Source organism: Tinamus guttatus, unplaced genomic scaffold, assembly GCF_059628265.1.
Source record: "Tinamus guttatus ecotype Peru unplaced genomic scaffold, ASM5962826v1 Tinamus_guttatus_pri_ptg000213l, whole genome shotgun sequence".
Lineage (NCBI taxonomy): Eukaryota > Metazoa > Chordata > Aves > Tinamiformes > Tinamidae > Tinamus > Tinamus guttatus.
In genome coordinates, this window is record NW_028288747.1 from 6,066,864 (window position 1) to 6,083,537 (window position 16,674).

Consider the following 16,674-nt stretch of genomic DNA (forward strand, 5'->3'; position numbering starts at 1 on the left):
TCTCTCTCTTTTTTTTTTTTTCTTCCTGGAGGGGGGAGGTTAGGCTTCTCTGAAATGTTCCCATTTCATTAGGATCAACTAATTTCTATTACCTAAAGTTTTGCAGGATCATATTTTGTAAATTTTATTTTCAGTTTTGGTACAAGCCTTCATTTGAGCTTACTGTTTAAGCTTATCACATATCAGGAATGATTGAAAATTGTCTTTATTTCATGTCAATTTCTATTCACTCTGTGTTATTTCAAAGCATATTTTGGGGAAAACACTTATTCTTAGGGTGAGTCTACAATTTTTGCAACTGTTTAATGCATTTAGCAGATCTCCTAGAACTGCATTAAAATTCCTTCAGTTGTCAAGAGCTCAGCTCTAAGATATGATCAACTGCAACACATTTGGCTTGCATTAAGGGTGTGACTCCCCAACAAAGCTAAGGGTATGTGAAGTAGCAAGCACCAGGGGTAAGCTCTTGCAATACCATGAAGCCGCAGGGGACAAAATGCATGGGGAGGTAGTGCTGACAGAAAGCTACCTGGGATTAGGAGTCTTAGAGAATATTTACGAGCTTGCAGGGAACTCTGTGCGTTTATGTCACGATTGCTTTCAAATAAAAACTGATGTGATCTATTTTCTGAGAGGGGAGAACCCCAAAACCTGTCTCTTACTGAAGAGCTTTCTACCACCCTCAGAAACGGTCAATGAGGTGAACTCTTGTGTACGTAGTTTAGAGGCTTTTGAATAGCAGTGTCTGTCCTCGAGTTTTCTGCCTTGTTTTTCTGGGTGCATGGGCTGTGCTGCCTTTCCTGCAGTGGCTCCGGGGCCGTGCGTTGAGGGGCTGTGCTTTGGCACTGTGTGTGCCCAGCTCACAGCGCTGCGGGAGGAGGCAGGAAGCCAGAGGGGAACAGATGATGGCCAGAAAAGGCTGCATCAATGGTCTGCTCCAGAAGGCAGGTCTGAGCTTAGTCGGCTTTTCAGGAGAACAACAACAAAAAGGTGCTAAGGATTTTTTTTAAAAAAAAAACAGCAAGACCAACTTAATCTGGCTATTTTTCAGAACATAAATCAGACTTATTTCCTCTTTGTCAAAGGCATTACCAGGAAAATGTTGAGTCTCTCCATTTACAGTGTAATTTTCCTCACATTGTAAATCCCCTGATTGATTCTGTGTCTTCTTCCACAAGTGCCTAATGCTTTTGTTTGTTTAACCTGCATTTCTGAAGCTCTGTCCCGTCCCAAGCTTAGGTTTTGAGCCGGTTCCTTCCCACACATGGCTGCACTCGCTCCACTTGCCCGCAGCTTTCAGCCCTCAAGGGCTTTTCCTTCTCCCGTTCCTGACTGGATTTCTGCATTGCCCTAGGACTTTCCCACCCCACTTGCCAGGGACTTCCCTCCTCCTTCCCGCCCCCGTCTTCTTTATGAGAGCTCAGCTAATGGCGTGGCTGATTAAATCAGCACATTAGGGACGGTTCTGCTTGTTTTTCCGGTGCTAAAAGCACATGGTGGGTTTTGCAGCCGAGCTAGGCGCTCGCTGCAGACTACAAAGAAAGTAACAACAGAGGCACCTGAGTTTTATATTTGTATTTAACAGGGCACACTAGGAACGGTCAGTAACATACTGCTAAGCTATAGCCTCGTTTATTCATGTCAGCTCTCCCACCAGAAACTGGCACCGCAGGTTTGCGCTGAGCGTTGCCCAAAGGGGACCGTTTTGCGGCGAGAGAGAGAAAAAATGAGGGCAAAAAAAACCCAACATGCAGGCCTCCCGGGGTTGTTTTTATTTTTCCGCCAATCACACGCGCCAGGCGGCAGCTCTGCGGGCAGCATTTACCCTTCGACGCTTCTTGGTTATTTAGGTTGTTTTTGATCTTTCGACGCTCCTTTTCCCTCTAAGTCTCGTGACGCCTCTCGCCCTCCCCTCCTTCCCGCCCTCGGCGCGTCACGTGGGCGGGCGGCGTCACGCGGGCGTGAGGCGGCGGCGGCGGGGCCGCGTCGCAGGCCGGGCCATGGCGCGCGCGGAGCGGGCGCTGCTGCCGCCCGCCGCGCTCCTCGCGACCGCCGCGCTGCTCGTGCTCGCGCCGGACCCGGTGAGCGGCGAGCGGGAGCGGGGACGGGCCCTCTGCCCGCCGGGCTGCGGCGCGGGCTGCGGGGGGGCGTTGGGGCGCCGAGAGGCGTCGGTTGGTCGCTAGTCGGTCGCTAGTCGGGGTCTGCCCGCTCAGAGCTGCCTGCGCTGCCCTCGTTTCCTAGTGAAAAGTTACGCGGCTGCCCCTAGCGCTGCGTCTCGGCTGCGCCCCTGCGCCGCCCCGGCGAAACCTGTGCAGGAGGCGCCGCGCCGGTCGCTTAAATGCCCGTTTCGCTCCTCATTTCGGTTCGAGGAAAGGGGAAGGTCCCGGGCTGCCGCCGTGCCCGCGCGGGGAAGCGGGGAGAAAGATGCCCGAAATGGGAGAACTCGCCGGTCAAATATACCGAGTATAGCAGATTCTCTAAAAAAAGATCGAGTGCCGTGTTCTCACAGCATAGAGCAGCATTTAATAACACAAAGATATATATATATATATATATATATATGTGTGTGTGTGTGTATGTGTGTATGTATTTTTAAGATGAAGATGAGGAGAGCTTGCGTTGGGTATTTCTGCTGTGCACAGCAGAAATTCTGTGGGGAGCGGTAAGGAAAGTGGTGCTGGATTGCTCAGCCTGTCCTGTGCTAATGATTCAGGCTGATTTTTAAAATACTTGCTCAGCAGTCGTTGGATTGTGCATTAGTTCTCTCTATTATGTTAATATGCAGTTATTAGGCACTGCATAATAACTGTTATTATTTTTTTTTCCAGGTAGCAATTCAGCTGGACAGTTTGTTTAGCTGCACTGCTCCTCTCCTGCCCCGCTTACATTCATAGCATAGCTCTTCTGTGTTACTTGCTTGCTGTTTTTGCCTTTCCACATACCATGATGTCTTTCTCCTCCACAGGGTTTTCTTTCTTTTAATGTTTTGGTGTTACGCTGCCACACATCCCTTTTGGCATCGTTACTTGCATCCCTTTTTACATCGTTTGCATCCACAGTCAGCTGTGCATCAAGTAATCAAAATACACAGCCAGTTAGTGGAAGGTTATTTTAATAAAAGGGGTGGGAAATTGCTTAATTGCTCAGAAATAGCTGTGTTAGAGGGGCTCGCTGCACCTTCAGATCAGAAAGGAAATTTATGGCAACTGCCTTGTGTTAGAGAGCATTTGTTGTCTCTTTTTCGGGAGACCCCTCAAAACATTTGAAGTTACATGGCTTGAAACTGAAGGCGGTCATTCCTGCGCAATTTGGTGGCTGCTTATTTCATTCTGTTGATAGAAAATGCCTGGAGTTTTTTGTTGGTTGGTTTGTTTTGTTTTTCTGTTGCTGTTGAGAAACCCTTGAGTAACAAAAGCTATTTCTGTGCAGTAACTGGGAAAAGCTAGAGGAGCAGCAAGTGCATGTGATCTTCCAGAAGACCCAGGAAAACAACTCTGCCTTGGTCTGTGTGTGCTCGGTTGCGTTAGGCTTTCGGAGCAGGAAACTGAGCTTCCTAAGGCTAAACTGTTTAAACAAGACTTAGGGCAGGCTTTCTGCTTTTTGTCCTGTTGGAAAAGTTTGCAGTTAGTCTGTAGCAAATGTAAAAGGTAAAAAGTTTTTTCTCCCTCACTAAATTAAATTATCTTTTATAAAGAAATCATATTTTTCTGGTTGTTTTAACATCTTTTCAAGTTGCTCTTTCTGTGCCATCATATCACTGCGTTTCCAAAGAAACTTAATAGTCTTGGGTTTCTTCAGATCTTTTAATGCCAATTCAAGCAGTTTAATTGATGCTGAGAAGAGCTGCAGGTTGTTTGAGGGGTTATTAGTTTGATTTGCTTGCTTTGTACGTAAACAGTTGAGATGTCTAAAATTACTGGCATACAAGGAGAGGATATTCTCTCTGTTCTCTGTATTTCTGCCTTAACCCTTCCCTTTCCTTGCCTCTTTTGTGGTTTAGGTTGCAGAGAACAAGGGAGATAAAAGTAGTTTCAAAAGCAAGATGAGAATCTCAGGGGAGGGAGGAAGAAGGGAGGAGAGAGGCGGAGAGAGAGAGAAATGGCCTTAAGTTTAGCACTGAGAACGTCACTTAAAATACTCTTTGCAGGATCGATGCTGCTGGCCCTGTGTGCACACAGACAATACTGACAAGTTAACTGATCGTTTTCTTGGTGGAAGTGCCTAGTACGAACTCTTCGAAAACAAAAACTGCCAATAGCCCTGCCAGGAAGCAAGATGTTCAAGCTTCAGATATTTATAAAAGCACAATGATCTTAACCTCAACCTTTGTACAATTGATCACTTAGGTGTCTTCTTACTAACCTTGCACAAGTTCAGCTTGGTTGCCTGGTTATTGAGCTTTCCTCTCTAAAGAAAATAGACTCTTTTCAGTGTTTTGGATCATTTTTTGTCGTAGTCTTTATCTGTCAAGGAGCCTATTTTGGAAAGTTTTCCTATTGAAATGTCTGAGTCTGTTGTGTCAGACTCTCTGCAGTAGGATGGATATGTGATATCACTTTTTCTAACTTATTTTAGTATTGCAAAATGGCAAATTTCACAAACAATTGCAGTAATGCTGCTAAGTATTTTCTTGGCTGAAGCTTCTGAAGCTTCTGGTTATTGCCGCCTGCTTAGTCATCTGGGGGCCTTGCCTACCTTCCTTGTTTTGAAACATCCTCATTTTGATAGCAAAATGGGCTCCCAAGTTTGAGTTTTTGCTCAGCTGTGCAGAGGTTATTGCTGCACTGCATTCAAACCCTGGGTAATGCATTTGTTCTTAGCATGTTCCGTCTCATGCGGAGGAAACCCAAGCCACTGGAAACAATACAAAATCAAAACACTCAAATGGTGCATGAAAACCAGTCTGACTTTAAAATTCCTATTTTTCAATGAAATGAATTTTGTCAGTGTTTGGGAGCCTGCGGGATTGTGCTAGACATGGATTTCTTTGGTTACTGCATTAGAAGTGGGTAATAGGGCCTGCCCAAGGCCTGGCTGGATGTCAGCTGTCTCTTGTTTGGAAGGTATGTAGCTCCTAGGGATTTTCCCTGCCTGCAGAGCCCAAAGCCCTGCAAGGATGCGCCAGGGAGGGAACCAAATTCTCACAGCCAGGTGAAAGTGGGGACCAAGTGTGAGGAGGCAGGAGGGCCTCCCTGCATGTTGTTATCTCTTTCCTGTCTCGCCCGTGTCTGGCTGCGGGAGCCCCTGCGCGCTCTTATGCCAGGGACCATGTGCGTTTCCTTTGGTACGTGCTGAGCCATAAGGCAGGCCCAGCAAAGCCCGGAGCAGCTGGCTGGGCAGCTTAGCAGGTTCTTCAAAGCTGAAGACACTGAGCGCAAGAGCGAGGAGAGGCTGGGGCTGGCACGGGGGGCTGGGAGCAGAGCAGCTCCTCCAGGGAGCGGGGCAGGGAGAGGATCTGCTGCCTTTCCGGGGCGCGCTCGGTGCCCGAGCGGCTGCAGAGCTGTCTCGCCCGAGGAGCAGGCGCAGCTCGTCAGCATGTGCTTGTACTGCCCCGTGTCGAACACGCCGTAATGACGGGCCCGCGTGCATGCATGTGCCTGCGTGCATGCATGCGCACGTGCGCGGCGGTGAGGATGGATGCGCGTGTGGCGTGCGCTCGGCGGGAAAACAGCCCGGCGCTCGCTCCGAGTGCCTCGAGTACAGCGCGGTATAGCTCCCAAGCTCTCCCTGTTCATCAGCTGGCTGCACAGCAACGGAGCAAGGCGGCTTTTAGCTGCATTTCTGAAAGGGGCTCCAGTCATGCTCAGTGCCAGCTTGGCAGCATCATCCCCTGCCAAGCAGAAAGCTGCCTCCATCCGTGGTGCCGGAGGTGCGCGTGCAGCCTCCATACCTGGTGCCGGAGGTGCGTGCGTGCAGCCTGCATACATAGTGTGGAGGTGCATATGTCCAGCCTCCATCCGTGGTGCCGGAGGTGCGCGTGCAGCCTCCGTCCACGTTCTGCCTGCTGCCCCGTGCCAGCTGCGCTCAGCACTGCGCGCAGGTGCGAGCGATGCCATGCAGTGAGATGGTGAAACAAATAACCCCAGTAGGCTGGGATAATCTGTGCCATGATGCATTGTTAGCAGAGCTTTTCTGAAGACAACGTTCTTCAAGCGCTCCTGCATGCTCATGCATCACTCTGGTGTTTGACTGAGCCCCGTGGAATAAAAATAGGCTTGTCCAGTTATGATAAATTGTGCTTCTCCCGGACTGGGGCGAATGCGTTGGCTGAAGCTTTGTATGACAGCGTGGGGTTGATGTTGTCTCTTATTTTCCTCGGCTCCTCAAGTCTGCTAGACTTTCCCTTTAGCATCAAATTATCATGAGCTGAATTAGCTAAACTAAAGGTTTAGTTCAAAACTAAATCTTCTACAATACAAGATGTGCTTTAGTAAAGAAGTTAAATAGTAACTAACACTTAATTGTTTCCACAGTATGGAGAAGACTGCAGAAGTAAAACGTACCCTCCTTCAGGACCAACGTAAGTTGTGTGATTGGGCTTCTCTGACCATTTACCAAAAAGGAGTAAATTAGAAGGTTGAGCTTTCGAAGATTTGTCTTACTTGTTCATATTGCAGATCTAGAAAGTACTGATTACAAGATGAAAGCACTAGTTTTGTTAAATTTATGCCTTTTTTTTTTTTTTTTATTTGAACTCTGGCGCTTATCTTTCAGGTTCCTCGGGAACGTTCCCACGTATGTCATAAATCTCGATTTACCTCCCAGCAAAAGATGGGATGAGTTGATGCGTGACAAAAAGACACAGGTATGAAATACGGGGGTTACTTTTAAGCTTAGCATATATAAAATTAGCGTATAAGCTCTTATTATGCAGAGGTTTGTAAGGAGAACCTGGGATGAAACTGCCTTGGTAAAGGCTTAGGATTTCTAGTTTGTTGTTGTTTATTGGGTTGTTTTTGTTTTTTAGTACAGTTCTAGAGTAAGATAATTGCTTGAATGAACATCTTTCTGTGCAGCATGTAAGCTAGCGAGATCAAGTGCAGGGGCACAGCTGGGACATACTATTTTTATTTTTAAAAGCAAACTTAAAGCAATAGGCTTTTTAAGCATCAGGTGGCATTTCCACTTTTGAAAGGTCTTGTGAACTTTAGAGTTAAATCAGATGAAGTGGCATTTGTGGCAATTCACATTTTGCAAAGCACAAGTTCCTCCTCCTTTTTTCAGAAGCTTATCTAGTATTTTTGGCTTTGTGAACATCGATGATAAAGCAAAGAGCTTCTAACTGGTGTTTTAAAGATGGAAGAGTGCAGAATATTACCCATAAATGTGATCACAGGAGCAGAAGACAAAAACGCCCTTTTCCTGTAGTTCTTTTTTTCCTTAGTGAAGGGACATACAAGAGCTGATCTACACAGTCATTTGAATAAAGGTTGAAGAGCAGCTACCCCACAGATTTTCTCAGCATTAATGCCACATTTAGCTCTTCTTATAAATGTGTGTTTTTCAAGAAAAAAGTTGTTTTGAAAAGTATTTTGATAATTCTTAAGCTAAATAAAGTCCTTGTTCTTTTTAGGTGAAGACCGTAATCGACAATATTAAAGAAATAGTAAATACGTTCTTCCCTAGTGGCAAAGTCGTTGACTTGGTGGATCACAAATTGGTGAGTATTGGCAGCTTAAATATTTTACTATTCTCACTGTTCTGAGTACCAGGACGTTACTGAATTTGGTTAATTATGACTTGTGTAATTCCTCCTCTTAGATTTTTGAGAGGTTAAAAAATCGTTAGTTCGCAGAGTTAAATTGTACTGAAACTATCCAACCCAAAACGCCTGTGTCTCCTCCTCTTCTAGCTTTTCCTAAGAATTCCTCCTGTTTGGTTAGCCATGCTAAGCCGTTTCCAGCGGTGTGTGTGCCTGGTCTCCAGAAAGCTGCTGCTTGCTGTGCTGAACTCGTCTAAGTCAGTAGAATCAAATCAGCTTTTGAAAGCCACAGTAAATGTCTGAATCGAGGCAACGTTGCTTATGCTTGATTTTAAGGAAGAATTCACGTGCTTTAACATACAGTCAGGGCAGGGGAATAAACACAGGGAGCCAGAGACTGCGTCAGGTCAGGCCTGCCCGTCTCAGTCTCGGCTCCCTGCGAGAGGCGCGACGCAGAGGTAGCTGCACGGGCAGTCAAGCCAGTTTGTCAAAGATAAGGGTTCTTTCAAACACTAATGGCCTCGAGCTCAGTTCCAGATGAACTCTTGTATGTTGAGTCTTAACTCTTTTCTGCCTACTGCTGCTAACATGAACTGGATTTTGTGCCAGTCTCCCTTGCTAACATGTCAGTATTTTGAGTAATAGTAGTTTTTATTTTCCCTAAACACATGCTTTCCGGCACTGCACCAATATCAAGTACTGTACAAGTTCTATAGATTGTAGGGGAATTACATATGCGGTTTATAGCACTAATAATGCATCTATTGGATTTTTTAGATTTTTTTTTTAATTTATTCATTTTCACAGGCAATATATGAAACTTTTCCTTTCAGGGACATCTGACTGCCACACTTCCTTATCCTTTCAAAGAAGAGCTCCAAGGGATTGCAAATGCCTCTGGAATTCCTTTGGGTAATGTTTTTTCAGTGCTTCGTTTACATCTTAGAAAGTTCGGAATCTGGGCTTGTTAAAATTAATATATTTAACAGACTGCTCTTCTGTTATATTCAGCTGCCATTTTACCAACTGAATTATGAATTAGTTAGAAAAAAGGCCCAGTTCATCTCTTGCTAAATGACAACAGTATTTAGAAACGAATACATTGCAAAACCTTGGAGCAGGCTGAGAGGTTTCGTGCAGTAGAATTTGGGGTCTCCTTTGAGGAGGGGGGCTCGTTTGCACTCCCGCGCAGCTGTGTCTGCTCTCAGTGCGCCCCGACGCCAGGGCAGCTTTCACACTGTGCTCTCCTTCCCTCCTGAACGTCTTTCCCCTCTCCCCGCAAAGGACATGAAGTTGCTGGCAGGTATTAGACACTGATTTCTCCCAGAAGGGAGAAGAAGGTCCCACCAAGAAGGTCCCCAGGCCTGTTTCTTGCTCTGTATGCAGCACATTTACTGCTTAAGCAAAAGCTTACGTATGGAAATACTGGTGTGAGTAGCAACTTGCATATGAACTATTTCTGTAAAGTGAGTTTTTATAGTTTATGTATTTTCGTAGATTCTTTGAAGCTTCTGGAGAAGAAAATTTTACTTTATTTCTTTTTGTTCTAGGGGAAATTGTTATTTTCAACATCTTCTATGAAATTTTTACTGTCTGTACTTCCATAGTGGCAGAAGATAAAACAGGTATTGCACATCTGAATAGTCATGCTGATTTTGTCCTGTGAAGGGAAAGGGCCAGCTCAATGGCAGAATGTGGTTCTGCAATTCAACTTCAGCTGCAGGAAGCAGGTCCGGTAGAAGAAACTAAAAGCATTGGTAATGCGAAGGAATACCTTGGGAATCACTAGGAGATGACCAGTGTCTTAGCCTTAAAGAAAAAGTACCTACTAAGAAGATGGTAACTTTTTACTCTATAGCATTTGCTTTCTGTGGAAAAGAAATGCTCTTTTCCTTATTTTAGGGTGACGAGTGGTTCCAGTGCAAGCCATTTGGCACCCAGCTGTGGCAGACGTGTCATGCTAGAGAAAATGAACTACTCTCAATCACTTCAGCAGCCCTTGTCTGCACCTGTAGCAATGGAGTGAACTTCATGTTCTCAAAGGACTTACAAAAAGCTGTTTTTTTTTTTTTTAAAAAAAAAGAAAGAAACCCCCAGAAAGCTAGTGTTATTAGCAGTGTATTATGTTAATATGAAAATCATCTGATGCTGAGCTGGACAGCAAGTTAAAAGATGATCTGATTTCAATTATGGCAAAACATTTGATACAAAAAAAAGCTTTTCTTTTTTTCTGACTTTGTGTATACATGCATATATATAGTGTATTTATTTTTTTAATACAGGGAGGCTTTACCATGCCAGAAACTTGGATTTTGGACTCTTTCTTGGGTAAATACCTGATACAGTGTCTTTTTTTTTTTTTTTTATTCTATACATATAATAACTAGCGCTAGATTTTCTTTCGGTATTCTGATTCCATGCCTCATTACTTGGTATTTCATGTTTGCTTTTATTCTCCTAGTATTTTCTGTAGTGTCACTAACCCAGCTGATTCTTAATGCCCAGCTGGAATTTAAATGTTCATCTTCATTTAAAATTTTTCTTTGACAAACCTCAAATGTTGATGGCTGTCCCTCCATCTATTCCTTGAATAGCACGTGTCAAACTGCCCCCCTTCTGTCAGACTGGGGACAAGCTCCAATGTTCCCTGAAAACTGAAACCACTTTTCAAAGCTATTCCTAAAACATTGTTTCCAGAGAATTGAATCCTCTAATAAAGTGTTCTTTAGCATCCCCCTAGATACACACTCAGCAGAAAAAGCTCCTTGGGATAATTGTACAGATTAGAAGTGGGTCTTCCCTTCAGTTGAGGGGGGAAAAAAAACTACAGTGGTACAGGTTGTGGTTTCTCCTTTTGAAAGTAAGAATTTGGTCATCCTGCTCCAGGACGAAGTCCGCACGCTTTCAAGATTCAGTAGGTTTGGTGACTGAAGCGGCTCCCCAGGTTGCCCGTGGGATGAAGCTATGGCCAAAATAAGCCAGCCTTTTAATTTGGGTTGTTGATTTGCACAAACTTGGCTCTTTTCTTGGTGTGTGCAGACGTTCAGAGCTGGCCCTCGACCGGGCTGTGGTGGTGGCTCTTGGGATCCCGGGCGGGCGAGATGCCGGCATCGCACACGGGAGATGGGCGTCTTGTGGCTGGAAAGGTCGAGTCTGCGGCTGGGGGTGTTTCAAATGCTGTGCTCTCTTCTGCAGGTGGGATGTTAAAAACAATTCCTGGACTTTAACTCGGGAACTGAAACCCACAGTGGTAGTGCTGGACTTCCAGAGAAACAACAAAACAGTATTTAAGTCTACAAATTTTGCAGGATATATAGGCATGGTGTCTGGAGTCAAGCCTGTAAGTTTTTTTTTGTTTGTTTGTTTTTTGTCAATGAGCTAATAATGCTTCAGGCTTTAAGATATAAACTGTTGTTCTTTAATCACCTGCCCTGAGCTCTTAATTGTTCCAGTGCGTAATACGATATCCAAAGAAAGGTAGGCGGGAAAAAGTGCTGCGCTTCCCTGGTAAAAGGAAGTTGTTCAAACCTAACCGTTTCTTACAGGCAGTTCTGAACAAGTGCTTCAAAAATGTTGTATTCCAAGTGGGTAAATAGTAGAGGGGTATAAAAAAAATAAACCTCTTCCCAAGCAGTTGGCTCAAATAGAAAGGAATTGCTGTGTTCCCAGAATAGAAACAGCCTACCTGAGTGCTATCTTAAATATCTCCCTCTTGGAACAGTAAGCATGCATTCCAGGATAATTGGTGTTAGGCATTTTAAGTCTAGATTTTATCTAGTCTTTAAAACATAGTGAACTAGACCAGGTGCTCCAACTTACCACAGCTCCATCTTCTCCATATGCTCATCTCTATCATGGTTGACCCTTTTCATATAAAGTAAATTTCTGGCATAAATCCTTGTTTTGTCTCTGTGCCCAATAAAGGACTGCATCTTTATAATGATCCAGCGTAACCGCATGGCATAGGGGAGGATATGGCAAACACTGATTAGAGAGGATTGGGATCACAACTTGAACTGGATGTTGAAAGTAGTGCACATGAAATTGTATATGGCTCGCTCTCTCCATGTGAACAACACTAACATATCAGTATTTACTTAGGCTAGAACCTAAGAATTTGCCTTCAAGTTGGCCTAGTACATGGAGGTCTGAAAACAAGGTTACAGACAGCAGGGGAGGAGAAACTAGTAATTCAGTGATGCCAAAAGGTCAAAAAGAAAAACCACCATAGGCTTGACTTGCTGCATAAAACCTTAGCTTGCCAGTCGCTGTGCAAGCACAGGAACTGGGAAGTGTCATTTGTGTTTACTCAGAGATTAAATAGAAGCTGGTTCTTGGTGTGGGCTTGTTCTTGCAGCCCTTTGCTCGAGGCCTGCAAAGCCGTGGCAAGTGAATTGCGAGGTCAGTTTTGTTTCTTACCAATGCTGCCACTGGGCCGGGGTTCATTTCTTTAATGCTTTTCAGGACGCTTTCACCCTGACCATGAACGAGCGTTTCAGCCTTGATGGTGGTTATATAGGTGAGTAATGCTTGTTTGTGTGCTTTAAAACCAGCCTTTTAGACACTAAGTGCACCTTACATGTAAGAGTCACACAAACGATGAAAAGATTCCAGGTGAGTAAGATAAAACACCATTCAGTTTAAAGGCTGGAAAAGCTGGATTAGCATGAGAGAAGCTTATGAAAGCAAGTTATTTATATATTATAACCAACGGTGCTTTGCAGGAATGTTTGAGTGGTTTCTTGGTAGAAGAGATGGTATGTGGATGGGCTTTCTCACCAGATCAGTCCTAGAGAATGCTACAAGGTATTACACTTTTTCTTTTCCCCCCTCTAAATATTTCTGTGTTTTAACTTGTTTTGCTCCTGACTGGCATGAATATTGTAGGTAAATGTCTTTTATATTAAGTACTGACTGCCAACAGATATTTTCCTAGTAGCCTTAAACAGTTCCTGTCTGTGCTGAGACTTCATGTGAGCACTGGGGAGGAGGAAGCAGCATATGATTTCCTTTAAAATTCCTCAGGTCTTTATTTTTTTTTTTCTCCAATGAAGTTACCAGCATCTGAATGCATAGCAGTATTCTGCATCAAAACACATGCCAGAGTTAGTATAGGGTAGGAAGTAACTAGAAATAAAGCTCTGATACAGTACATTAATTAGATGGAGCATCACACTGCTAAAGTGCATCATTATTGCATTGCTCTTTTTTCTGTTTAAAAAAAAAAAAAAAAGAAAAAACACCCTGTGTGCAAGGAGCACCTTGTTCCAGGCACACTCTGAGTGGAGAAGTCTTGCTGAAACGCGTTCTTTCATAATAGCACAGTGACACAGTCCTTGTGTACGTGGATAAAGGGGGAAGAAGGGTTTAACTACCAAATTTTTCCTGGGTCTCAAACTTAGTTCTTCAGTATTTGAACCACTTACAGCGTGTAATAGTGTAAAACTTCTCTTGTTCCTTGCAGTTACGAGGATGCAAAAGAAAAACTGACAAAAACAAGACTGTTGGCTCCAGCTTACTTTATACTGGGTGGAAAAAACTCCGGAGAAGGCTGTGTGATAACTCGCTCCAGAACAGCTACCCTGGACGTCTGGGAGTGAGTTTGCTTGATCCCATTTGACTCTGCCCGAAAAGGACAGGGTGCACTGAGAATTGTGCCCTGTTTTTCTTGTGACTTCTATGCCAGAATTCAGTTCTTTAACATCACTACAGTGATGTTAAAACACCTATAATAGGCCAAAAAATATCTAGTTTCATAGAGTATTTACTTAGAGAAGTGAATCACAAACATGCATCTCTTTTTCAGCCTTGATATAAAGAAAGGCTCATGGTACGTGGTAGAAACAAACTACGACCGCTGGAAGCCGCCCCTGGTGCTGGACAACCGCCGAACGCCCGCGATGAAGTGCCTCAACCAGACGAAGCAGGAGGTGACCGTCCCCGAGGACCTAACCGCCCTGTTCCGAAGTGATCCAGTCGCATCAGAGCAGTTACCTGACACAGCCAGGGACTATCAGGGCACTTGCAGGCAGAGCTGGAATGGCAGGAGCAGCTAGTGCTTTGGGGAGGATTTGTCTACACTACTGTATTCCTCTTTCCATCAGTGTTTTCTGCTTCTAAGCTTTCTCCTTCCCTAGCTTGAGGCTTTTCACTGCTTTACTTTTTTATAAAAATACTTTTTTTTTTCCTGCTGTGTATGTAGGGTGATAAACTTGAAAATATTCTGAGAAATGTCAGTGTTTCCTGAGCTGTTTTTATGACTAGTGAAATCCAGCAAACACTGCCCTGGCAGCAGGCACTGTAAGCCCTGCTTTCTGTGCTGTAGTGAGATCTAGCCTGTTTGGGTGGGTTTTCAACCCCTGCTCTTCTGATCACAAGATGCACTGGTACCATATTAGTAAAGCTCTCTTTTGTTTTGTTTTTTTCCTCAGCATTTACACACAGAGTTAGGTAAGTAAGTTCATGTCTACTAACACCAGTCTTATTTCCTTCCAGAACATCTCATTACCAACCATATATGATGTTCTCTCCACAAAGCCTGTCCTCAACAAGGTAATGCTACCCTTTTTTTTATCTTTGCAAATTTCTTGTGGGAGAGTTGGGGTGGGAGATGTAACGCATATCTAAAGAGATGGTCAAAGTACATTCAGTTTTTACCACACTGTTGTCACAACCTATGGGAGGGAAGAGTTCGTAGTGTAAGTGGAGTTAAAGGTATTGCACAAGAGCTGGGAGGCTACAATTTAAGCATGAAATGAAAACCTGGTCTGGTTTAAAAGCCCCTCGTGGCAGCCTTTCACTAAGCTGCGACCTCCTCGTTTTGAGAGAAAGCCACCGAACAGAAGCTGTCCCCCACGGAGGGCCCAGCAGCCCACGGGAAAGAGTGAGAGGGAGAAAGGTGAAGGGAGGAGGAGCAGGGATAGAGGCAGGAGAGGTGGCAGGCGCCTGTGTGCCTCACATGCACCGAGCTTCAACCAGGGAGAACGGAGGAGGGAAAATGCACTGCTCTGAGTTAGTATTTCCCACTATATTCACAACATATCCGGTGGTAGATTCGGAGAGGCGTATGGGTTGTTGGGTAAAAAACAACATGTAAGAACAAAACCTTCCAAGTAACGTTGTAAAGGGAAAATTTAAGTGGTGGAACAAAGGGTTTGAAGCCCTGAGTAGCCTGGTCTGACCTCCTAGCTTGAGGAGGCAGTTGCCCTTCAGATGTACAGAGCACAATTCAGATTAGAAGGGTGCTATCAGCTGTGCCTTAGATGTTGTGCGAGACAAATGCAGGCACCTCCTGGTTCCGTGACTGATACTCCTGTTGCAACAGAAAGTGTTTCCATCTGATGAACTTGGGCTTGGGGGTTAAAAAACAAAGAGATTTTTCAGGGGGAAGGTTGGGTGGCCGCGTGTAGTGGCAGCGGCACCGCGGTGACGAGGCTGCTCTCGTGCCCTGCAGCTCACGGTGTGCACCACGCTCATGGAGGTGCGCGGCGGCCGCACCGAGACCTACCTGCGCCAGTGCCCCGACCCCTGCAGCCCCTGGTAGCCCCGCGTCCTGCCCCGGAGCGGGAGCCCTGCCCCGGGGAAGAAGTGCTGCTGGAAAGAGATTCCCCAGCCTAACTTCCTGCAGAAACGGAACGGCTGCACGGAAACGTCCGTGAGCGTCTCACAACGAGGACCTCGCCTCGCGCTGGACTTTGTTTCTTCCTAATCAGCAGTTCTGCTGACCACAAATGTGCACTAATGTGTGTGTGTCTCAAGTCAGCTATTTCTGCAAAAGCAAGTTCAGGGGGCAGCTCTAGATGTCTTCAGTATTTACAGTATGATCGTGTGCTCAGATTAAGAATTCTTTTAAATCACAAATGAGCTAAAATAGCACCTACCAAGCATGACAGGAATTCTATATTGTATTAGAAGGTTGTTCTGTATCCTTTCCTAAACACCTGGGGAGAATAACTAGTCTTCTAATTCAATATAAGGATAGGGTTGGATTTGGTGATCTTGAAAATCTTTTCCAACCATAATGATTCTATGATATGTCAAAGATGCCTTGGCATAAAATAACCTACCACAACAGCATATTTAGTACAGAAACAAGCTCTTGGGGAAATATCTAAAGCTAAAGTATCTGTTCCCTATTTTGCAGATCTCTTGCTGAAGTTCTTCCTTGCCCTATTAACAGATTTTTTTAAACAGATTTTTCTGTTGCTCCAAAAGCAATAAATACTAATACAATGAATATTTGTGAAGAATTTCATTCTTTGACCAGACTCTATGCACTGATTTCTTATCTCTGAGGAAGCTACCGTGCATGTTACGTGGCAGAAGGGGCATTCACTTCCCCACAGGCTGGTTTTAACAAAGTCTGAAGTAGTTATATCTTTCTTAAGCTGTCTGCCCCTTTACAGTACTAGTTTTATGAGAACTGCTTGACCACTCTAATACCACTTTTTTTCTGCTCTCTCAAGGGGTGGGGGGAAGCCAAGTCAGCTTGCAACAGCAGCCAGAATTCAAACCACAAAAGAGATTTATTTCTAAAAGACCTTTAGGTAGAGAGAAATGCAGGTACGTTAGGATCCCAGGAAGCAGGCGGCGTAGGATCCCTGCTGGATCCTGGCCACCCGTGTGATGCAGGTGGTTGCTGTCCCCGCTGTGCCCAGAGCACCTTCTGCTTCAGCCTGCCTGCTCCTGCCGTGCACTCACAACCGGGTTCCTCGGAGCCAGCACTGAGGGGTCCTGCCATGAAAACAGCACGAGTGGAACACAGCAAGCACCGCCCCGCTCGTACTGAAACAGCTGCTGCTTCACTCGGCCGGCTCTACCCTCTGTCTGGTGGGGTTATTTTTTTCCCCTCTCTTTCAATAACTTCCTACTTAACTCTAAGAAGTCTACAGCGAAGGAAAAAAAAATAGCTGCCCGTAAGTCTAAGATGGAAAACAAATCTTCATCTCACTATGACCGGCTAGAATGTATTT

General features: G+C 44.9%; 1 protein-coding gene across 1 annotated transcript; it reads left to right on the forward strand.

Moving 5' to 3' along the window:
* The first annotated feature begins 1,974 nt into the window (after nt 1-1,974).
* On the forward strand, nt 1,975-15,262 carry ASAH1 (N-acylsphingosine amidohydrolase 1). Its single transcript, XM_088524659.1, has 14 exons — nt 1,975-2,081; nt 6,474-6,520; nt 6,715-6,805; nt 7,574-7,660; nt 8,536-8,614; nt 9,253-9,327; nt 9,985-10,030; nt 10,898-11,042; nt 12,167-12,221; nt 12,427-12,508; nt 13,167-13,298; nt 13,509-13,632; nt 14,198-14,254; nt 15,156-15,262. Exons 1-14 carry the CDS (start codon nt 2,001-2,003, stop codon nt 15,243-15,245), a joined length of 1,191 nt encoding a protein of 396 aa, XP_088380785.1. The 5' UTR covers nt 1,975-2,000; the 3' UTR covers nt 15,246-15,262.
* Nucleotides 15,263-16,674: the final 1,412 nt, after the last annotated feature.

What these genes read in the sequence shown, in the direction of transcription:
- ASAH1 (XM_088524659.1), top strand. Translation starts at nt 2,001, where the DNA reads ATGGCGCGCGCGGAGCGGGCGCTGCTGCCGCCCGCCGCGCTCCTCGCG. An exon ending in TGCCTCTGGAATTCCTTTGG is followed by an intron (nt 8,615 to 9,252) that starts GTAATGTTTTTT and finishes TTTTTGTTCTAG; the next exon opens with GGGAAATTGTTATTTTCAAC. An exon ending in GATTTTGGACTCTTTCTTGG is followed by an intron (nt 10,031 to 10,897) that starts GTAAATACCTGA and finishes TCTCTTCTGCAG; the next exon opens with GTGGGATGTTAAAAACAATT.